The sequence below is a fragment of the Corvus hawaiiensis genome, chromosome 27, assembly GCF_020740725.1.
Source record: "Corvus hawaiiensis isolate bCorHaw1 chromosome 27, bCorHaw1.pri.cur, whole genome shotgun sequence".
NCBI lineage: Eukaryota > Metazoa > Chordata > Aves > Passeriformes > Corvidae > Corvus > Corvus hawaiiensis.
This window is the reverse complement of record NC_063239.1, coordinates 2,929,489-2,951,982: the sequence shown is the minus strand read 5'-3', so window position 1 is coordinate 2,951,982 and position 22,494 is coordinate 2,929,489. Positions and strand designations below refer to the sequence as shown.

Here is a 22,494-nt window from a genome sequence, read left to right as displayed (position 1 = left end):
TTTGTGAGGGTCAAAAAACTGCAGGCCAGGCTGTATTTGAACATGAAGTCTGAGAGAAATAACAGCAGATCTTGGCAGATTGGCATATCTTTAATATATTAAACAAAACATATCTGCTAGAAACATTCTATTCATATAAAAATGCAAAAAGACCCCCTTAAAGGCATTTCTTTGGCATATTTCCCTTCCCTCCCCCCGGATATTGCAGGAAGCTCTGTTGATATGTCATTCGCTTGTAAACAGACAAAACAAAATGTAATTAAGAATACAAAGCTTTTTCTCTAATACTGTCACAATGCAGCAAGCGATAGAACCATGGCGCATCAGCCAGGCTGGGGAGGCTGCAGGAGCCACAGCAAGGGTTTGAACTGTGTTAAATACCAGGGACAATGAAATATTTAAACATTTAATTGGGCAGAGAAGCCGAGGCAGGCAGACAGTGGCATGTTAAGCCCAGGGGTGCCCCAGCCCTGTGGGGTGAGTGGTTCCCAGGGGAGACCGATCCCCACTAAGTGCTTTTTCCTCCCCCCCTCGTGGCCCTGCCAGCCCCACGACCCCTCGGAGGTAGCTACATAATTAAACTCATTTGCATGGAGGGGAAACTGAAGCAGGGGAGGCACCAGGCTCCCACCTTCCTCCTGTGCTTTGCTGCAGCCTCTCTGCGGCCTGGCTGCTTTACCTGTGTGCTGGGAAAAAGGAGAGACTTGTTTTTCAGTGGGAACAATAAGTGCTTATCCAGGTTCCAGCCCTTTGCACCATGGGAACTGTCCAAGGAAGGTCCCCAATTCCTTGGCATCATTCTCCTGCATTCCCAGGAATGGTCCCTGCTCCCCAGAATGGTCTCTGCCTTCTTAAGAGCAAGCCTAGGTCTTTTCTGAGCTTGAGCCCCTGGATTAAGGACACAGAGCTGCTCTGGGTCTCTCCCACATCTTGGTTCTTTGGTGCTTTGGCACAGAGGGTCAGTCCTGGCTCCAGCAGCAGCACAGCTCTGCCAGCCCACCCCACTGCATGGCTTGAGCCTCTGAGGGGCTGGGAGCATTTTCTGGCTGTGATTTTAGTGTCTGGAGCCTTTTCTGGCCGTTATTTTAGTGTCTGGCATTAAAGCAGTGCAGACAATCGCCTCACCTTGGAGCTGAGGCTCCTCTTACCTTGTGCTTGGCTTTTCGATATGGCTTCAGCACCGCCCAACCCCCAGGGCTGACACGCGGGTAGGAACATTCCAGAGGGAGCAGCTGCTCTCCAGAAGCAGTTTGCTCAGGCTGGGGCTGCGGTGCCTGGACGTAAAGGGCACTTGGAGTGGTCCCTCAGCGGGAATATTGCAGTCGTGGCACGAGTGGGCCCTGGCCCAGCGCCCGCTCCCAGGGCACAGGGGCGGGAGCGGGGCCCTCGCGTCACTTACGGCTCTGTCTATACATATATACATTCAATAATATAGCTTTGAAAAATAGACGTTTCCTCTGTATAATATAAAATAGCATTTAGGATCAATCTCAAGTGACATGCAGGAGTGATTAAAGCACGGCTGCAATTCTGGCTGCTGACGGGCAAGGATTGCCTGGAGCCGCCGGCACCGCGGCGGGAAGCTCGGAGCCTCCTCGGGGAGATGGATCGCGCTGTGCCCGGGGGAGCCGGAGCCGCCGGCCGTGCCGCCCACCCCTGCTAGTGCATGTGGTGATTCCCGCAGCGCTGCCACCGCCATGGCCCGAGCAGCTCCGGCCGCGGCTCCCGCAGGAAAACGCTGCGGCCGTTGGTCCTTCCCCACCTTCACACGGTGGTTTCGCTCTTCCACAGGCCTGTCTTCATGCCGGCCACGCTGTCGGCGCTGGCCAGGTTGATGTCGTACTTGCTGCCCTTGAGGCCGCCGTTGTGGCTGCCCACGTTGAGGGGGTACGAGCGGCGCTTCGCCTCCCTCTCGGCGCTGCCGCCCGGCCGCAGGTTGTTCCGGCTGCCGCTCCTCCGGCGAGCCTCGGCGAAGTCGGGCACCCGCCGCCCGCCGTCGCTGCCCTCCGAGGGGCTGGGCACCGCCTCCCCATCCTGCGCCGCCCGCGGCCCCGCGCGGCCGCCGCTGGCCGGGCTGGTCCTGCCGCTGGGGTAGCTCTCGGAGTGGCTGTTGTGGAGGCTCCCGCTCTCGCTGGACGGGTGGTCCGAGGGGCCCCGCAGCATTTTCAAGCGGTGGTGCTTCCCGTCCCGGCACGGCTTAGTTCTGCCCCGGTGGCTCCTGCGGCCGTGGAGGTTGCTGGTGTGCCTGACGGGCTTCCCGTCGGCAGGGTCCGGCTCCGGGCAGGGCGCCGGGCGAGCGTCCGCCTGGCTCTGGGCTACCTGCAGGTTGGTGAGCTTGCAGCGGCCCCCGGCAGAGCCGGCGCTGCTGGGCGAGGAGGAGGAGGAGGCGCCGGAGCGAGCGGCGTCTGGGTCGCAGCCGATGAAGACCTGCGAGCCGTCCTCTGGCCCCAGCCCGGGGTGGACGTAGGCCTGCATGGGCAGCGCGTTCCGGTACGACGGGCAGCAGGAGAACCAGGAGCTGAGCACGTCCCGGCGCCGCAGGCAGTGATGGACGAAGATGAAGAGCCCCAGCGCCACGGCGGTGACGCCGTAGAGGCAGCTGAAGACGATGTTCAGGTACCAGCGCTGGGACACGGCCATGGCGCCGAACGTCCACAGGGCCACGTACAGGGCGTGGGTGGCCACCAGTGCCCAGAACTGCACCCGCAGAGAGTAGACACCGTCCCCCTCGGGGCAGGGCGGCCCCGAGTGCAGCGTCACCGAGATGGACCCAGAGTCTGTCAGGAGGTCGCTGGTCCCCCCCAGCCGTGGCGGTGGTTCCAGCGGCTCTGGGATGTCTTTCCGGTGTGAGGGTCGGCACTGGAGGCTGAGCCCGGCACAGAGGAAATAAATCCAGGTGACGAGCAGGATGAAAGCCACGGGGACGTAGAAAGCGCCCAGGCTGGGCCGCCACACCAGCCAGCAGCTGTGCGGGAGGAGAGGGGCTCTGAGGGGTCGTGGTGTGGAGCTGCTTGGCACCCCTGCCCTGATGGCACGGGCTCTGTGGAGCCGTGCTCGCTGTCTGGATGATTTTTTCCCAGTATACGGGTAACTCTCGGGAAAAACCTCACCGACCATTTCCCAAACTTCTCCAGATTCCCAGTGCCACCAGTTCCCCTGCCCCAGCAGAGGGAGGCCACCCATGTGGGAGGAATGAAGGATCAAGCAGCGGCACTTACTAGGGGTTGTTGTCATGGTAGTTTTGGATGTTGACAGCTGCTGTGATCCCACAGATGATGAGGGGGATCCCGCCAGCGATCAGGTAGAACCTGGGGGGGGGGAAGCGTCACTGCACACCTGGAGCCCGTGGGAGAGCGCAGGATGGGCTTGTCCAGAAGAGCAAGTCCCGCCCCAGCCCCTGGAGATGCCCCCGCGGGGCCGGAGCAAGGGCAAGGGGAGTCCATACCGCAGCATGGGTCTAGGGGCTGCCTGGGACGTGTCCCCGTCCGGCTGCTGCGGCGCCTTCCAGGTCACCTCCTTGTAGAGCACTCGGGCTTTCACTGCCATCCAGAGCAGCGTGGAGAGGGACGAGTAGTGCAAGATGATGCCGACCTGCGGGAGGAGGCCTCGGTTGGGGAGGGGATGCTGCAGACATGGCCGTGCCCCCCAGTCCCTGTCCCACAGGACCCCGCGGTGCTGGGCTCTGCCCGGTACCCACGGCCTGGCACACGGCCCGGTAGCCGGTGAGGGTGATGCCTCCTGCGAAGACGGCGGCCGTCATGGCGATGTGGAAGCAGAGGTTAAGCAGCATGTGCCAGCCCTTCCGCGGGATGAGGATGGTGCTGGAAGAGCAAGAGGCACAGTGGGCACCTATAAGCTCCAGCCCGACCCCGGGAGAGCCACGGCTCCCTTCGGCACAAATCCTGCATCTGGGGGGATGCACCAACAGCCTGTCCCTGGCCATGGAGCGTGGCTGGAGGAGGAGATGTACAGGTGCGTGTCTGCACATGGGCGAAGGACCAGGACCCAGGGCACCTGGGGCAGTGCCACTTGCCGGGCAGCACATTCCTGGAGGGTCATCGCCTGAGAACCCATGTCCTAAAGGGCTGTGTCACTGGACAGCCATCCCCGCACACCTTCTCCTGGCTGTTGGCACCTGGGGAGCTCCTCCCGCTGCCCAAAGAGATACCCACCCCAGCACAGCCCGCAGACCCCCACCACAGGCACCGAGATGCTCCCTCACCCATGGTGGACGATGTAGGTGATGATGGTGGTGAAGAGGCAGAGCAGCAGCACGGCCGTGCAGGTGTACATGGCCGGGTGCAGCACCTCGGCAGCACTTTGTGCCTCGCTGGGGAACCCACTGAGCTCCTGCACAGCACAGCACAGCCCGTCAGACCCCACAGCACAGCCCGTCAGACCCCACAGCACCCTCCCTGTGCCCCTGACCCACCCCACCACCCTCCTGCAGCTCCCCCACTCCCCACCGCAGCAACACTCCCACCCTGCTGCTTGCCGGGCACCTACCATGAGCACGGCCACGTTGCTGAGGTGCCGGCAGTGCAGGGAGGTGACATTGGGCTCGCGGGCGGCCAGCTGGCACCCCTCGGCGCTCCAGCCCCCCATGCCTCCCAGCACCTCGAAGTTCCAGTACGCAGCCACGGGGTCCGTGCCCTCCCCGGGGTGTCGCAGGGACACAGCCACTGGCTCTGACAGGTTCCCCACTCCACAGCCATCTGCAGCCACAGAGAAACCTGGTCAGCAGGACAAGTGACGCCCCCAGAGGGGCTGGGCACAGGGGACCCTCCACATCCCACAGGCACACTGCCATCTCCCCATGAGGACCCCGGGGATGCCGCTGCACTGCGGGGGCACCAGCACAATGCCCCAGGGAGCCCCAGAGGGCACCCCCCATGCCGCCCTTACAGGTTCCAGCGTAGATGACGGGGGTGGCCACGCTGCGGCGTTTGCCATCGTCGGCCAGGCGGGAGGAGTTCCCGGTGCTGCAGAAGAGTTTCCCGTTGCGGAAGACCAGCAGCTGGAGCTTGCAGTCGGCCCCCGGCATGGCTGGGACTGGGCTGGCGAAGAGGCTGGGGGGCAGCTGGATGGAGGCCAGGGCGATGCTGTTCTGCGGGTGCACGGTCACTGGTGAGCAGGGGCCAACCCCCAGCCCCCCAACCCCCGGCATTCCTGTACCTTGATGTGGAAGCTGGTCAGGGAGACGTTGGGCCGCCCCGTGGTGCAGCGGAGTCTGAGCTGCTGGTCGGGCATGGGCTCGGCCCCCGGCTCGGCCGAGGGGGGACGTCCTGGGGGGACCCCCTCCCGCCGCTGGAATGCCACGCAGCTCAGCCCCACGTAGCTCTCGGGCTTTACCACGTAAGCCTCGAAGGCGATGTTGCGAGAGTTCTGCCAGGCACAGCACCGTGGGGTGGTCATCAGCCCTGGCACGGGCAGAGACCCCCCTGGCATTGCCAGAGACCCCACACCAGCATCCCACCCACTCCTCCCTCTGCATCCTCCCCGTACCCAGCCCCACCCCATGTTCCCCCTCACCACTGCCATGTGCTGGGAGTTGCTGCCCAGTGTGTGGGCTGCGATCCTCTCCAGGGAGCGCACGATGCTGGAGCAGGCCTTCTCCTCCTTCTGAGACATCCACAGGATGTGGTCGTCCACCAGCATGATGTTGCTGGCCATCTCCACAATCACGTCTGTCAGCTGGGGACAGCAAGCGGCTCTGCAAAGAGCTACCGCCGTCCCCCGTGGAAATCCCCCAATTCATGCTTTTCCACCCCAAAAGCACCAGGCTGCACTGGGGCAAGCAGGGGACACCCGCAGTGCTCATTACCTGCTTGATCTGGTCCACGTAGCCAATAAACTTCTCTATCATCTGGGCCACATAGAGAACATCAACCATGTCTGAGAAGTTGGCTGCCTCGGCCGTGTAGACGCGGAGCTGGTGGGCCAGGGTCAGGGCGTTGGAGGCGTTGATGGGCATCTGCAGGGCGGCACGGCCACGGCGGGGCCACGGTCACCGGCTGTGCCCCCTCCGGCCCAGCCGAGCCCCCGGGCCCCCCACTCACCAGCACGAAGGTGTAGAGCACTCGGGTGATGTCGTTGGTGTAGAGGCAGTGGGAGTAGTCGCCCTCCTCCCAGCGCCCGGTGCGGTCGCAGCGCCGCCACGCCTGCTTCTCGCCCGCCGAGCCCGCGCCCGCCGGCCCCGCGGCGAACGGGTGCTGCAGGCAGGGCTGATAGGCCGTGATCCCTGCCAGGGTGCGGGGCCACCTGCGGGCACCAGCGCACAGTGACCGCGGGGCACCCGCCACCAGCAGCCCCGCCCCGAGCCTGCTCCCCCCGTGCGGCCCCTGCGCAGCGCCACCCCGCACCCCCTCCGCAAGCCGCCGCCGCCGCCGGGCTCTGGGGACGCTCGTGTGATGCTCCCCCAAAAGCCCCCATTCTCTCCAATCCCGAATCCCACTCGGCTCCGGCAGCGCAGGGGGAAGCAGCGGGCGGGGGGGGGGGGGGGGGGGGGGGTGGTACCGCTAATTTAAGCCACATTGACTGTGCCAGTAATTTCTATTCCGTAAGGGCCCCGCCGGGGTTACGGCGGGCGCCCGGAGCCTTTCGTCTCGTGCCAGAGAAATTCCAACACCTCTGCTGCTGGAGCCAGGCTGCGCCGCCGGCACGGGAAGCCCTTCAAAAGCGCCCGCGCTCCCCGCGGCCGATAATCGCTACCAGACGCGCGGTCACCTGCGGCGAGGAGAGGCCCCCGCACGCACCGCTCGCTGTCCATGCGGCACCGGCCACGGGTGTCCCCCCCGCCACAGCACTTGCGCCACCGCGGTCCCCACCTGAAGTCCCCGCGGTTGTTGGTGACCCGCTCGGCAGGGCAGTAGGATGCGGAGGTCTCCAGCACCACGATCTCCACCTTCTTGCTGACGTTACCCTGGGAGGTGGAGACGGCGCATTCCCACTCGCCGTTGGCGGAGACGTGGATGTTGGAGAGGATGAGCTCGCTGCGGGCAGAGGAGACGGGCTGGCGCGGCGGGGCTACCCCACGGCGATCACCCAAGCTTGGGGGCGTGGGGACACACGCCATGAAGCACCGCAGGTACCCACACTCGGCAGCCCACCCACGGCACTTGGTACCGACAAACCTGTGAGCCCTGTGCCCACGAGTGTCCGTCCCTGTCCCCATCCCCATGTGGTCTCTATTGCCATCCCCATCTCATTTCCATCCCTGTCCCCATCTCATCCCCATCCCATCCCAATCTCTGTCCCCATCTCTATCCCAATTCCATCTCCATCCCAATCTCATTCCCATTCCCATTCCCATTCCCATCCCTATCCCTTACCTGGTGATGAAGGTGCAGTCATGGATGAGGCTCTCCTCCACGATGATGCCCGTCTGCTCATCCTCCTCCACGGGCTCGCGGTTGTGGAACCACCGGATCTGGGTGCTGTTGTCCAGGTACGTGGCCGTGCACTGGAAGGGCAGCCGGTCGCCCTGGAAAACCACCTGGCGCAGCGACGGGATGAGGTGGTGGGTGTGCAGCTCCGGGGCTCCCGCTGCAGGGGACACAGGTGAGCCCACGCCGCCGCCGCCGCCGCCGCCCCCCGCCCCGGCCCCGGCTCACCGCAGCGGAGCTGCCCGTCCCGCGCCCCGCGCAGGGCGATGCCGCGCAGCTGCCGGGGGAACGCGCACGCCGTCCGCTCCGAGATCTGCGCCAGGCGCTCGCGGGCCCAGGGCAGCACCCAGCGCAGGTTGCAGTCGCACGTCAGGTACTCGGTGGCAAAGTCCCTGCAAGGGATGGTGTCACGGGGCACCTGCAGGGCTGGGGCACCCACCAGCCCTGAGACCCCCGGCAGGGGCCTCCCTGAGCGCTGAAATCCCAGGGCACCAACTCACACAACTTTAAGGGAGGGGAGCTCGTCAAAAACACCGGGCGGGAGGCTGGAGAAGATGTTTCCGGACATGTTCCTGTGGGACAAGAGAGAAAGATGGCATGGAGGGGGCCAGGGAGCTGCTGGGAGAGGGGACACCTCCCAGGCCCCTTGTTGTGCCCACACACCCCCTCACTGTCAGGAGACAGGGGACAGGGCTGGCCAAGATGTCCCCAGGGAGCTACTTACAGTCGGAGGAGGTTGGGGAGCCCCTGGAAGACGCTGGCACTCAGGCAGCCGATGCGGTTGTTGGAGAGGTCCCTGCAAGGCGAGTGAAGGGGCCATCAGGGCTGGCACTGCCCCACTGTCCCCGTTGTCGTCCCCAGGGCCAGCCCGGTGTGGTCCGAGGGGCTGCACCGGCACTTACAGCCGCTTCAGCTCGGGGAGGCCGAGGAAGGCACCGGGCTGAACTGTGCTGATCAGGTTGTTCTTCAGGTCCCTGTGGGGAGACAGACACAGATCTTGGGGTGCGCTGTGGGGAGCCCCGTCCCCAGGAGACGCAGCACGGGGAGGCCGAGGCCACGAGCACACCCGTTCCACCCCCAGCCCCCGTCTCCTTCCTTGCCCCCCCCCCCCCCCCCCCCCCCCCAGGTACTGCCAACCCCCTGCGAGGGCCTCATTAACACTTTTCCATCCCATTTCTCTCTCGTTATCTCTCCGAGGGATGCAGGGAAGGCGCGAGGCTCCCCGCTGCTCCCGGGGGGATGCCAGCCCCTCGGCACACCCTGGGTGCCCTGCGGAGCACCGAGGGTCCCTGCACGCTGGCACTGGCTGCTGGCATTGGCCCCGCATTGCTTCCAGAACAGCGGTATCCCGGCGGGTTATCTCCTGTTGCGGGATAAGAGCAGGGCTCTGCGGCCCTCGGGAAGCTCGTTTGAGCAATTAGCCTGATCAGGGGCTCGCCTGGCACAGCCGCGCGGGGTGGCTGCCGACAGAACGGGGAGCGCTGGTGGCATCGGCCACTCTGTCCAGCCCCTGAGACCCGAGGCAACTTCTGCTGAGCACCGGCGCTGTCCGTGAGAGGAAATGGGATCCATATGGATCCGTGTTTATTTATAGCAGTCTCCATGGGCTCGTCGCTGGGTCTCCCGCTGCTCTGCCTGCGGCCCTCGGGACACCCCGTGAACCACAGCCCCGGTGGAGGGCCACAAACCAGTGCCCAGGATGGGGAGCGGAGCAGCCCCTTCCAGCAGGCCCGGGGTGCGGGGGGGAGTCCCGCCGGAGAGGCGAGAGGGGCCCCTCAGGGAGAGGAAACGCAGCCGGCGTCATCCCGGCCCTTCTCGGCTGATGCAACGGCCCTGCCCACGCCTGCCTTTCCCAGCGTTCCTGACGGACAAACGCAGGTCCTGGCAGCGGCCGGCGGTGCAGGCAGGCGTGCGGGCAGGTGTGCACAGGTGAGCGCCGGTGCTGAAGGAACAGCTCCGCTCACCTGCACCGCCCCCGCCAGCACCCGCCGCACCGACGGCAGTCCCGCTGCCGACATCCACCCCACACACACCCGTCCCGCAAACCCCGCCTGTTTGCGCCAGGAGAGACCATCGGCACCAGCCCCCTGCCCCGCTGCGTGTCCCAAGGACTCCCACGCCCCAGAACACCCCCAGCACACCCTGCCAGCCAAAACGCATCCACTGACAAAACTTGCGGCCCCTGGCTCAGGTCTGGGGGGGTCTGGGTGCTGCAGGGACCACCAGACGGGGATGGGACCCACCGGGGACCGTGCTGGGGCCCAGGGGTTTGCAGCCAGCCCGGCGCTTGGCCAGGGGCAGCCTTCCTCACTCAGGCACTTCCTCCCGCGGGCCACGGCCGGGGCTGCTGCTGATTTCCGATAAGGCTCCTCTCTTTCTCTGCTCTGCGCATTTGCCTTTGCATTTCCTCCCGTCCCGAGCCCCCTCCTCCCCCAGCCCCGGCGGGGTGAGCTGCAGGCGTGAGAGCCAGCAGTGGCTCAGTGCCACGTGTGCATGGGGACACCCCGCCACCACACGTGCATGGAGACCCCAATGACCACGAGTGCACTGAGATCCCCACTGCAGCAAACCAAGGACCTGAGCCATCCTGATTCACCGCCCAGAGCACGCTGGGCTGCACCCGCTGCAGCCCAGCAGACAGACAGACAGATGGACTGAGTCCATCCTTGTCCCTGCTGTCACCCACCGAGCCTCCTCGCATCTCCCCGGGGCCGTTCCCAAGAGGGGCCCTGCTAATGAGCGCTCGAGGCCGCCGCCGCATACCGTCCCCACTCAGACTCATTAATCTCATTACGCCGCTACAAATCACTGGAGATGCCAAGCCCGAGGGGAGGTGGTCCTTGGGGGCACCGCTGACATCCAGGGAATGGGTTCTCCCCATTATGCTGGGACTCCAAAGCACCCACGGTGGGTAGCCAGGGTGGGTGGGGGCCTTGCCAGCCCCAGGATGAGAAGCGAGGGGCCCCTCAGCCCCCACGGTGTCCCCGCCATGCCAGCACGGGCTCCCCATGGGGCACGTCTGTGCTGCGGCCCCAAACCGACCCGATGAAAACAATTATGGCTCCTGTCGAGGGCAGTCAGGCGCGGCACAGTGCAATGTGGCCGGCCGGGGTGGGGGAATGCTGCCCACCCCCCCCCCCCCCCAGGCCTCCTCTGACCCCGTGGTGAGCAGGAGGTGACCTGGGGTGGTTGCTCTCCCAGGACATGGCGACCTTTAGGGGCACACGGGGGCTGCAGATCCATGGCCCTCCCCAGCTGTGGCCCCCCGGCTGCGCCACGACTCGTCCCTTGTGTCCTATGATCCCTCCCGTTCATGAGGGTGCAGTGCCCGGAGCAGGAGGTGACCCCACACCTCGACCCGTGCTGGGGAGGACTCAGCTGTGTGGGATGGTGTCCCTAAGGTGACTGCTTTTCACTCACCCCAAAAACAGTCCCGTGGGGATTTCCACGGGAGCCCACACAGCGCAGGAATGCGCGAGACCCTCGCAGGGCCATGGCAGGGAACAAAACACCCTCAGTGCCGGTCCCTGTGCCTGCATACCTACAGATCAAACCCATATGGGGGCCATAAATCTCCCCTCCTCACAGCTCCCTCCATAGAGATGCCTTTCACGGAGAGATAAGAAAGTTGACTTTGTTCGGGGGGACAATGTCGCTTTTCATACCGGCCCTCACGGAGCGCGGCCCCCCCGGTGCCTCCCGCCCCACGGCAGCTCCCGGGGTCCCTGCGATGCCCGTGGGTGCCAGTGGCAAATTCTGCGCTGTAGTGCTGGTCCTGCTGCAGCACATCAGGAGTCGAAAGCGAGTGATGGTGCTGCCATCCACCGTGGAAGCCCTGTCTGCATCCCACTGCCCTCTACCCTCCTGCCCGACCCTCACTCACAGCTTCTCCAGAGCCCGCAGCCCGAAGAAAGAGCCGTTCTCCAGCACCGTGATCTTGTTGTTGCTCAGCAGCCTGTGGGAAGAGCAGAGGGAGAGGGGCAGCCCCGTTACCTGACCTGTCACAGACCCCCAGCCGTGCCCTGGTGACCCAGGAGGGGAGTAAGGACAGGCAGACCCCCACAAGACGCCACTGCCCCGGCGGTGCCACTGCGGTGGTGGCTGTGGAGAACTCCAGGGACAGGCTTGCGTGGCCAGGTGGGAGCATGGAATGCAATGGCCGTGTTGGGACGCAGAAGCTGTGCTGGGATGCTCTGCGTGGTCTCCATGCCATGCACCACCTGGACTGACTGCCACGGGATCCCCGTGCTGGCTCCTGGGGCATCACCTTGGTGCAAGGAATTACACGTGCAGGAGATGACCCCCGCCCCAGCACCAAGAGGACACCCCAAGGACCTGCAGCCAGGAGGGGGCCGCCTGCTCCTGATGGTCATGGCATTGTGGCTATCCCAGCAAGGACATTTTATCCCAAAATGAACAGCTTTGCTGACCAAAGGGCCCCTTGTGGGGTAATGGGAGAGGACGGAGGGCGCCAGCACCCGACGATTCAGCCAGGAGCTCATTAAAGCTCATCAGTGCAATTAGCAGAGCCAGACCCAGCTCCCGGGGACCAGCGTTGGCTCCCCGGAGCTCCCGTACGGCCCCGTGGGCACCGGCGACGCCAGCGCCGGCAAAGCGACCCGGAGACGGAGCGGGGGCAGGCGGCAGCCGGGCCGGGAGGGCATCCTGGAGCCCTGGCCGGGGGGAGCCGCGGGAAAAAAGGGCTCATTGAGGGCCGGGCCGGGGCTGTTTACACACGGGCGGGCTCGGCGGCCGGGCTGAATGGCCGCTGTGTGCTGCAGCCCGGCCCCTCCGGACGCGCTGCCCGCGGAGCCGCCGCCGCGCTCGGTTCGGGGCAGGACCGCGACCGGGACGTGCAGCCCCCCGCAGGCCGGGTGGGAGGGAAGGGCCGGGGTCTGGCAGCGCAGCCCCCGTATCCTGTGCTAATGAGGAGCCGCCACCGGGCACCGGCGCGCCCGCGGGGCCCTCGACCCGGCCGGCGGGGAGCGGAAACGTCCGGCGGCCCCGACAGCTGCAAATTGCTTCCACACGCCGGCGGCCGGAGCTGCCACGGCCAGGGCCATGTCTGACCCTCTCCTCCCTGCCGGGAGCATTCTTTGCCAAGGCTCGGCTCTCCCCAGCAGCGAGCACCGGTGCCGGCTCAGCCCAGGACCCTTCCCAGAGCAGGGGACAGCTTCCAGGGATGTTTCCATCGCTCCTGGCAAAGCCCCAGCAGCCCATGGCGCGCCCCAGTTCCCCGTCACGGCCGTCGGTGGGGGCTGTTGCTCAAGGCCGTGCAGGCCCCAAGGGCTCCAGGAGGTTTTCATTCCAGCGGCAGGAGATTTCACAACCCACAGCACGGGCTGTGCGGGGAGATGCAGCTGTGGCTCCAGCGTGGTGGCAGAGCCGGCAGGGCCGGAGCACCAGACCTGCACCGCACTGGGAACGCGGCCCTCGGCTGACCCCCGGGGACGGTCGCTCTCCTCACAGACCCCCGGCACCATCCGCACCTCTGCCCTAACACCACAGCTCCAGCCTTAAAAGGCAACGCTCCTGGCTTCCAGCAGGAGCGGCTGCCCCCGTGATCTGCAGCCAGCGACACCCTCCCCGGGGGTACCCCGGCCGAGGGCAAAGCCACCCCTGGAGCCCCTCCAGAAAAAGGCCGGGACCCCGCACGGTTCAGGGCACCCTGAGCTGTGGGTGCTGCCCAGGTCTGTCCTTTCTCAAGGAGAAGAGATCCTTGACTAAAAGGAGGGGTTGGCACAAAAAGGCTGTGCTGACAGTGACAGTTTGCCCAAAACTTTTCTTCCTGGCAGAATTCTTCCTGGGTAGGGATCCTGGCTCTTTTCTTCCCTGTCCCACAGAAGCCATCTGGGTCGCACTCCCCAGTTACAACCCACATCCTCCAACACGGGTTTGTTTTGTTTTCTCTAGTTTCATGGATATTATGTTCCAAATTGTTTTCTATTTGGGTTTTTGGGGGTTTTTTTTGGTTTGTTTTTTTTTTTTTTTCTTTTTTTCCCCAGGAAGTTCTCATCAAGCTTCACGGCACTTTCCATTCCCACATGTCCACAGGCAGCAGAGCCGTGTGTGGGTCCTTGGCACTGTCCCTTTGCAGGATATTAACTGAGAACCCCCAAAATACAATGGGATCAGTGTGCCCACGAGGCCACCCCAGCCCAGCACACGGGGGTCATGGGCCAGCAGCCCCTGAGCCACACTGGGAGCCCAGCTGTCGGCATGTGGGGATGGACCCGGAGCCCCCCACTGCATTTCAAACTCCGAGAGCTGTCCCTGGGAGGAGGGATCAGCCGGGGCGAAGGGGATGGAGGGCTGTAAGCCAAGCTACTGCCCCCAGCTCACCGAGGCCAAGCAGCTGTCGGTGGGCTGGGAGATCCGGGCAGGGGTTGCAGTGGCTTCCCATATGCTCACCGAGGCCCGGGGGTGCAGAGGGGACCCAGTGCCCTCACATCCCACCCATCAGCAGGCTTGGCAGGCCATGGAAACAGAGCTGTGGCCTTTGGAGCTGTTACTCAGCTCCGGCCCCAGGCTGGGACCCCTCAGCTCAGCAAGAGAACCCCCAGTCCAGGCTTGGAGCGATGTGCCTGGAGGGAGGGCTGGGGATCCCTCTCACCAACCCAGCTGTCTCCATGCCACTCCAGAATCCTCCCGCCTGGAACGGCACCTCCATCCTGCCCGGTGCCCTGAGACCCTCCGGCCGCACGGAGCGTGGGCGGGCGGGGGGCTCCTGCCGGGGACAGCCCCGCCACGGGGACAATAATCGGCTAATTGAGCGGTGGCTGGAAAAGTCCCTCTGGACAATGCGGGGATTAAGGACTGGAGCATGAAGTCAAACGGAAACGATGGGGGATGCGTGGTGGGGATGGCAGGGGGAGCCCCAAGGAACACCCTCCCATCCCGGGGGATCTAGGCCTGGAAGGGGTGCAGCATCCGTGCTCCAGGACTGTGGGGGCTTGGAGCCCGCGAGGCTGCCGGCAGGGAGATACAGTTCCCTTCTTCTTCTTCTTCTCCTCTTTTTTCATCTCAAAAAGAGGAGCCAAAAGTGAAAAAAACAAGATTGTTTTTTCAAGCGTGCTGGAATCCACTTGGATAAATAACAGCTCCAGAAACTGGGCTGCTGAAACAATAAACTTCCTCTGGACCCAACCAAAAAAGGACGCGGGGAGACGGTGGCTCCCCAGCCTGGGCAGGGCAGGCAGCGGCGCGGGGGTTCCTGGGGGGGCCGCGGTGGGGGTGGGAGCCCGGCCCGGCTCTGCTCTCCAAGTGCATTAATTCAAAGCATATGCCCGGAGCAGATACGGCACAGGCTGCGCCCCGAGCATGGCTCGCTGCTCTGCACAGGGATTTCGGGAAGAGAAAAGAGGGGCCCCGGGGCTGGCGAGAGGTGCTGAAGGCTCTGGCAATGAGAAAGGTTCTGGAGGTGGCAGTATCACAGGGGGGGCACGCAGCAACCCAGAGGGACCCCACAGAATCCCAGCGGGACTATGCAGCGTCCCAGAGGGACCCACAACATCCCAGGGGGGAACCCACATTCCAGGAAGGACCCCACAGTTCCCAGAAAGAACCTTGCGTTCCGAGGGGAACCCTACAGCGTCCCAGAGGGGACCCCACAGCATCCCGGAGGGGACCTCGCATCTTCCAACCCAATGGGGCTGGAGAACCAAAGACCTGGCAGGGATCCCCCCTCCCTGCTTTGTTTGGGTGCTCAGGGGCTCTTCCCCTCCCTGTGCCATGCCTGGGCGTTTCCTCCAGCCTCACGTCACGCTGGGCTATTTCGGATGGTGAAAATTATTGTTCCAAGCCTCGGCTTTTGTTAGCACAGGAAAAATAAGCCCCGGAGAGAGGGCAAAGCCTCCAGAGCTGGCCTGGGCCGGGATGCTCCGACTCACCAGGTAGCACCATGACCTGCAGCCCCTGGAAAACCCAAACCTGATGGAGCTGCAGCCCAATAAACAACAAATAAAAAGCTGAAGAAGGCTTGAGAAAGGAACCATCTGCAGGGCCCGGGATAGAGCGGCCTTGGAGCGGGGAGTTCAAGTAGAACTGGAAATTGGTCATAAGTCAAAGCCCTCTATTCCCTGCAGACAATCTGTAATTTCAGTGCAATCAAGCTGTGCACATAAATGAGGCCTGTGCTGGGATTCCACATCTGGAAGAGGTTTGGGCTCCCGCCCGTGTGACAGCGGGGCTGGCCGAGGCTCTCCAGCTCTCGTTAGGGATATGGCGCTTTTTCCATCAGGCGATTAGCACAGGGGTCAGCTGGGGGGGATTAAAGCCTTGTTAATCCCTGTCTGCAGCACCCCGGCACCTCACAGCCACGCTGGAGGGACAGCCCCGAGAGGTGCCAAATCCCCTGGTCCTAACTGGAGCAGGATGTGGGGCTGGGGGCCACACTGCGCCCCAGGCTGCACTGGTGCCAGTCCTGCCAAAACAGCCAGGCCACCTCTCCAGGGCCACGAGTCAGAGCGGGGTGAGAACCCCGTGCACCAAGGCTGGCACCCCTCCTTCCTCCCTGCAGGGAGCTGGGCACAGGAATTAACCTGGGTGTGAACTGGGGCGGGTGTTGGAGGGCACACACCGTGTAACGTCTGCTGGGGCTGCAGGGGGTTGTGAGCATCACCCCCTCCCCACACCCACAGCCATCGCTGGAGATCCCTGCGAGGGCCCAAGGGAAGAGCAAGGAGACACAGCTCCGCTCAGCAGACACTCCCCATCAGACACCAACGTGTCCCCGGGACTCTGGGACCATGGCCGAGCCCAGCAGTGGCTGCAGGGCAGGTCCTGGGGCCACAGGCATCCCTCATCCCTTGTCCTTTGTCCCTCATCCCTGCTCTGCCTGTCCGTGGGCTGCGGTGCCAGCGCGCATTTCTCAGGCGTGGGGGGTAAATGTGCAGCAGCTGCCGCGGAGGCAGCGCAGGATTCCTCAGCACAGGCCTAATAATTAAAGATAAATAAAGCGAGAGTGTGGGAAAAAGCCAAATGAGAGGCGGGATGAGGGACCCACAGGGTGACAGAGCTCCAGCCACTGAAGCTTCTCTGGCCACCTGCCTGTCCCCAGCCACTGCCTGGACAGCTGGACCTGCGACCAAGCCAGGGTCCCTCCCGCGCTGGCGGCTGCTGGGAAGAGCCTCCCCGGTGCACAGCACTCAGGCACGCCCGATTCCAGGCTGGACCGGATGAGCGCTGGAACACGGCTCTGCTTTGAAGCGTTACTGCCCCAAACACATTTCCTGCAGCACAGGCAACAGCAGTGCCGAGCACCCGGGGGGACAGAGGGGACCTGAGCACGCCGGGGCACAGACAGGACCTGGCACCCCGGGGCACGTGTAGGAGCCCTGCTCAGACCCAGCTCAGCCGCAGAATTCAAGATTCGGCTGTCCCCAGCAGGACGTCCCCAAGGCACGTGCAGCCCTTGCCACATTCCCGGGCCCCTCCACTCCCTGCTCGCACCCCAGTGGCTCCAGGAGACGCTCCCAAAGTCGGAGCCTCTGGTTTTGATTGTTCCATCTGGAAAGGGTTTGGAATAAATCATGTTTACTGCGCGAGAGCAGAGCCAGGGTCACCGCATATTTGTAGGTTTCTGCCTACGCCTGTAGGTTTCATGTCACGTTTTAGTGGGATCGTGTAATGCCCTAATGCTTCTGCACGGTCATCCCGGCCCCTCCGAGGGGGCCCTCGGCACAGCCCCCACTGGGAACAGCTGGGGAGGGCACTGGAGCAGGCATGGGATGGGATGCTTTTCCCAAATGCAAACTGACAAAGGACTAAACATCCCTGCGAGCGTTTGCGCGGGGCTGACATACGAGGAAGGGCCATATGAGGAAAGACACGAAGAGCAAAGCTCACGAGTGTGATGGAGAGCCCAGCTGTCACCTGCCTGAGGCCCCCCAGTGTCCCCCACCGAGGGAAGCCCAGGACACCCCTCAGTGCTGCTGTTCTGGGACAATTTATGCTTTTAATGTGACCGTTGCACTCAGACCCTGCTCACGGCACCATCCTGTAGCCTCGGCGTGTTCCATGCCTGCACTCCTCATGGGGACGCTGGTGCCAGCGGTGTCACCTTCGCTGCCACCATCACCCCAAACCAGAGCAGCGGCAACACGCCCCAGCGGGTTCGAGGATGTGAGAGCAGACAGGACGAGGCAGCCCCCAACCCCAATCCTCTGCAGCGTCCAACCAAACCCACCCGAGGAGGGGAAGGTGGGAGCCACGACCATGGGCAGGCTGGCATGGGCAGGAAGCACAGCCACCCCGACGGGACAACACTCCGGGTGAAAGCGACGTTCCCCCCGGCTGCAGCGCTGCCAGCCCAGTCTTCAATCCAGATTTTAATTCAAACATCTCCTCTGGAGTTATAAATAAACCCTGCAGCGAGCAGCGCGCGGCTGCCAGCTCCAGCCGAACCCCAACCCCCTGCACGGGGGCCGCGAGGAAGAGGAGCCTTCACGGATCAAGCAGCAGCTTTAGACCCTTTGCACAAACCCCGAACCCATTAACCGCTCCTGAGCGCTGCTCAGTAAATATTTCCAGGGACAACAGTCACTTTCAAACAAAAACAGGCTTCCCAGCACTCAGAAACGCTGCGGAGGGAAGCAGGAGAAGGAGCCCGTTTCCTGGATTTCCAGCTCACGTCCACACACCAGCCCCGCGCTGCCGCCGCGCCGTAGGGACAGCGGGGTCCCCTCGGAGTCCAGCGCCACAACACCCCTATAACGCGATTTGAGCCACGTTACACAGCACCGAGCGACGCTTCCGCTGGTGCAGAGCAGCTTATTGAGAGAAAAAAGTAACTTCGTCGCGCTCCCGACCCCACGGGGCTTCACCCCCGGTCTCCGTGTCCCCGGTTCCCGTGTCCCCGCCAGCACCTGCCCGCCACGGGGCGACCCGGGGATCCCCCGCCGCGCAGCTCCAGCACGGAAAGGGCTCAGCGCGATCCACGCGTGGGTTCTCGTCCCGCTCAGGGGGCCCCGGGGCAGCAGCGCCCGGCCGGGGCGGCGCGGGGCAATGCCGGGCCGGAGGGAGATGCCCGGGGAGACGCCGGGGACTGGGGGATGCCCGGGGCCGGGTGCGATGCCCCTGACGGTGCCGGTCGCGGTACTCACAGCGTGACGGTGCCCTCGGGCAGCAGGCGCGGCTCGGGCGGCACGGGGAGCCCCCCGCCGCTGCAGACCACCCTCCGCCGGGGCGCGCCGGGGCCGCCGCCCGCCTTGGCCCGCTCGGCCGCGCACTTGCAGCCCAGGCTGAGCGCGGGGCAGCTCCGCGCACCGGCCCCGGGGCCGCTCAGTGCCGCCGCCAGCAGCACCAGCGCCGCCGCCCGCCGCATGGCCCCGGCCCCGGGCCACGGCTACGGGCTCCGGCTCCGCGCCCGCCGCCGCCCCGCTCCCCGGGGCGGCTCCGGCGGCGCCGCCTCCCCCGCTCGCCGCGCTCCGCCGCCGGCCCTGGCACCTCCCCCGGCCCGCCCCGGCCCGCCCCGGCCCCGCCGAGGGCAGCGGCTCGGCCCCCCCGACGGCACCGGCGTGGAGGAGCGGGGGAGACCCACAAGGAGCAGAGCGGGACTGCCGCGGGCAGGGGCCGGAGCCCCGTGGGGTCTCCACGGACCAGAGCTGGGGATCTGCGCTCCCCCCGGAGGGCTCCGGCTGCTCCCCACCCCGGGGCCGAGCTGGAGCCCTGCGTGGGTCAGAGCCCACGCGGTCCACGCGGACAGCCTGCGGTGCCTCGCTGTGACATCCCGGCCGTGACAAGCACAGGGTACCGTGTCCAGAGTGGGGACACACACGCGGGCCCAGCAGATCCTCTGCATACGGGAGTTCTGCGGTCTCCCGCTGCTCCCCGGGACCCCGCGCCGCGGAGGAACTCCCTGCAGAAACTCACACAGTTCACTCCCAGCCTCTGCTCTGCAGTGAGCACTCGTCCCCCTCGGCTTCCCTGTTTGCTTCACTGCTTTTCACACTAAGTTCAATATTTTTCTTCCCGCTCCCCCCTCCCACGTCCCCGCTCCCTCTCGTCTGCCCGGGGCTCGGCTTCTCCGAGGCCACGGCTAGCTGCAGCGTCAAATCAAAAGGGATCAAAAGCCGGCAATGAAGTCTGTGGGACCTCGTACCAGGGAGAGGACAAAAAGGGTCATGGAAGGACAACAAGACCTCGCTGGGAGTGCGGTTTCTCTCCAGGACCAATAGTTCCTGGAGGGGAAAAGAAATTTACTCCTCTCTCCAAATAAATGCAACTCGCCGTGGCAGTGGGCACCGGGGAGCAGAGATGCTGCTCAGCTCGCACTCCAGGCTGCTCCCACGTGTGCTCTTGGTTGGGAGCATAAGAGCCTGGTGCCCTCAGAGCTCCGAGCCCGGGCACCCGCTGCCTCCACCCAGGCAGGGACAAGGACTGTGTCCCCAAGGGCTCTTCCATGGCCAGTCACACTCCCACAGACCTTCCACCTTGGCACGGGGGGTCAGCTGCAGGACCCCAGAGCCCTGGAGACCGGCATCATCCTCGAGTAAAAGAGACAATGAGGTGTCCCACATATTTCCGTCTTTTTACCTCCCCCCTCCCCTTTTTCCACTGAGCAGAATTTTCCCTTTCCGGATCTGTACCCACCGGTCCCGTTGCTTGTGGGGCCGCCCCCGTCCCCCCACACTGTGGAACAGTGCTGCCCCAGGAGCGAGTCCCAGCCCATGACACTCCTGGCTCAAGGAGCCTCTGCAGAAGGGTCTCAGGGACAGGGTAGGGATTGTCCTGTGCAGGGCCGAGAGTTGGGCTCAATGATCCTTGTGGGTCGCTTCCAACTCAAAATATTCTCTGATTCTCTGCTGGTCCCAGATCCTGCAGCTGAAGCTGGAAGAGCAACAGGAAACTGCTTGTGTCCAGTATCCGCTCTGAGATCCTGTGAGCATCAGCACAGCACGGAACCCTCCCAAACCCCCGCGTGGTGAGTGGGGCCTCCCGCTTCCAGCACTGCAGAGCAAGAGTGGCTTCCCTCCTTCTGGAGGGGATGAGCCTCCAGCTGGAGCCTGCTGCTCTCCCTGGGCATTCCCACAAGGGAGAAGAGACTCCTTGTCTCAGGCGCTCACAACAGCACCACACAGGGACACCCCAAAACATGTCAGGGTACAGGGCTCAGCCACCTCCTTTCACTGGATGAACCCTAAATTAAGAAATCCTCATCTCCAGGAGCTCCAGTACCAGCACAGGAGTTGCATCCATGACACGCTGAAGCAATCAAACTGTTGTGCCTGCTCTTCAGAATTTCAGTCTCTAAATTCCCTCCAAGAACAGTGAGAACTTTGTCCAAATCAGGACGTGTGGAATACCCTGCCCCAGCCCTGCTTGGAGAAGAGGAGCTCAAGCAACACTTTCCACATGCTTTGAGCCCGATGGAGTTCAGGTTCTTTCAACTGCTTCCAAGCCCCTCTCCATGCTTTTCCAGCCCTGACCCCTCCTGATGCCTCTGGCCCAGGAGACAAAGCAACCCATTTGAAACTCCATCACCACAGTGCTGGATGCCAAATCCCTGTGTCCCTCCCTCCCACTCAAAGGTAAAAAACCTTAACTACTGCAGGCGCAGGGAAAGACAACAAGCACGAGACTCTCTCAATTCCTTTCACTGGGATCCAATAAAAACCTTGGCAGTGGCCGTCCTTCCTGCCGGAAAGCCGATATCCCAGAAATAAACACACTTTCCACTTTGAAGGGCTGTAGTGGGATCCGCCTCGGCCGAGCTGCTCTGGGTGTCCCGGGCTCCCACCTGCCCGCAGCACCCGGGAGCTGACCCACAGCTCCTGATCTTTGCTGCTTTGGCACTGGTGCTTCGCCGAGGATGAGGATGACCCATTTCCCAGGAGCCAGAGAAGAAGGAGCAGCAGCAGATCACCCTGTCCAGCACCATCAACGGGTTTACTCCTCTTAGAGGCAGCCAAGTCTGCCCATGGATGCGCTCCAAGCCCCCAGGAAGTTTTTCACCATAGTGCATGCGAAGTCCTGAGGCTCTGGGGGCTCATCCTGGTCAGCTCACATCCAAGGGCCAGTGTGGAAACAAGGGTGACCTCAGGGGACTGCTGGGAATCCTGGGGCCATGCCTTTGCTTCAGAGGGGACGACGCCTGCGCCATCGGCCACCGGACCGTCTGCCGGACGCCGTCCTCCAAGGCAAATATTGACAGTGACAGTGGCGGGCGGGGGGAGCCCGAGCGCTGCTGCTCCCAGCCTGGCCCGGGGCTTTGATGGATGTAAACCAAGCCGGGGGCGCGGGGGGCTGAGGCTCCGCGCGGTTCATTAAGAGGCCGGGGAGTCTTTCATCTGCGGCCCGTTGGCTCCACTCCAGCGACCAACAGCTCCCATCTGCCGGGTGACCTCTGCGGACGGAGCGGGTGGTCTGCGCCCCACGCCCCCGGACAGGTGTCCGGTGTCACTGACGCCGCATTCCCGCACCCTCCCGCCTCAGGCTCCAGGTGGGTGCCTCGGGAGGTGCCTGTGGGCAGTGCCCTCTGCTCCGGCCTCGGGGAGGCTCGGACACGTGGGAAGCCTAGCAAACCTTCTGGACATGATGAGAAAAGTCAGTTGGAAGCTCCATGGGTGGGAGAAGCAGCTGCAGGGGAAGGAGCAGAAGCTCTCGCAGATCCCCCCTCCTCTCCAGAGCCTTGTCACAGCCCAGCTCGGGCTGTCCCCAGCACAGCACCTGGGCTGCTCCCCGATGGCCACCTGGACCAGCCCGGCGGGACGAGAGAGGTGTCCTGTGGCAAAGTGCATCCCCAGGGCCACCGAGACCCCTGCCCTGCCGCAGCCCCGCGCACGGAGGCCGCCAGAGCCGCGGGAGCCCCGAAGGTTTCGGCAGGCGCTGTGCACCTGAGCCAGGTACGCTCCAGGCGATTTTGGGACCCGTGACCCGGCAGCGCCACCCAGAGGCTCCTCCGGGGGCAGCTCGCGACACACGACATCCCGCCCAGCGCGGCAGCGACTTCCCGACCTTCCCGATCAAAACCCGCTTCACTTTCTTTGCCAGCTCCGTCTCAGTTGCCTTTCAACCACCCTCCTCTCTCCGCCCCAGCTCCAACAGCGGCTCCAGGTTGGGGAAACAGCTCCAGGGGCAGCTCGGGGCATTTATTCACCACGCTGGAACA

At 64.1% G+C, this 22,494-nt stretch overlaps 1 protein-coding gene across 1 annotated transcript; it reads right to left on the bottom strand.

Moving 5' to 3' along the window:
- Positions 1–69: 69 nt before the first annotated feature.
- ADGRA2 (adhesion G protein-coupled receptor A2) lies at positions 70–18,708 on the bottom strand. The gene is made up of 19 exons (XM_048287434.1): positions 18,488–18,708; positions 11,269–11,340; positions 8,288–8,359; positions 8,110–8,181; positions 7,886–7,957; positions 7,614–7,777; positions 7,332–7,545; positions 6,828–6,992; positions 6,060–6,261; positions 5,825–5,974; positions 5,533–5,694; positions 5,176–5,385; positions 4,906–5,107; positions 4,507–4,715; positions 4,223–4,350; positions 3,698–3,821; positions 3,446–3,591; positions 3,219–3,308; positions 70–2,965 (listed from the first exon to the last, which is right to left on the bottom strand). The coding sequence occupies exons 1-19, from the start codon at positions 18,706–18,708 to the stop codon at positions 1,765–1,767; spliced, it is 3,876 nt and encodes a 1,291-aa protein (XP_048143391.1). The 3' UTR covers positions 70–1,764.
- Positions 18,709–22,494: the final 3,786 nt, after the last annotated feature.

What these genes read in the sequence shown, in the direction of transcription:
- ADGRA2 (XM_048287434.1), bottom strand. Translation starts at nt 18,708, where the DNA reads ATGCGGCGGGCGGCGGCGCTGGTGCTGCTGGCGGCGGCACTGAGCGGC. An exon ending in CCCGAGGGCACCGTCACGCT is followed by an intron (nt 11,341 to 18,487) that starts GTGAGTACCGCG and finishes CTCTTCCCACAG; the next exon opens with GCTGCTGAGCAACAACAAGA. An exon ending in GCAACGTGGCCGTGCTCATG is followed by an intron (nt 4,351 to 4,506) that starts GTAGGTGCCCGG and finishes TGTGCTGTGCAG; the next exon opens with GAGCTCAGTGGGTTCCCCAG.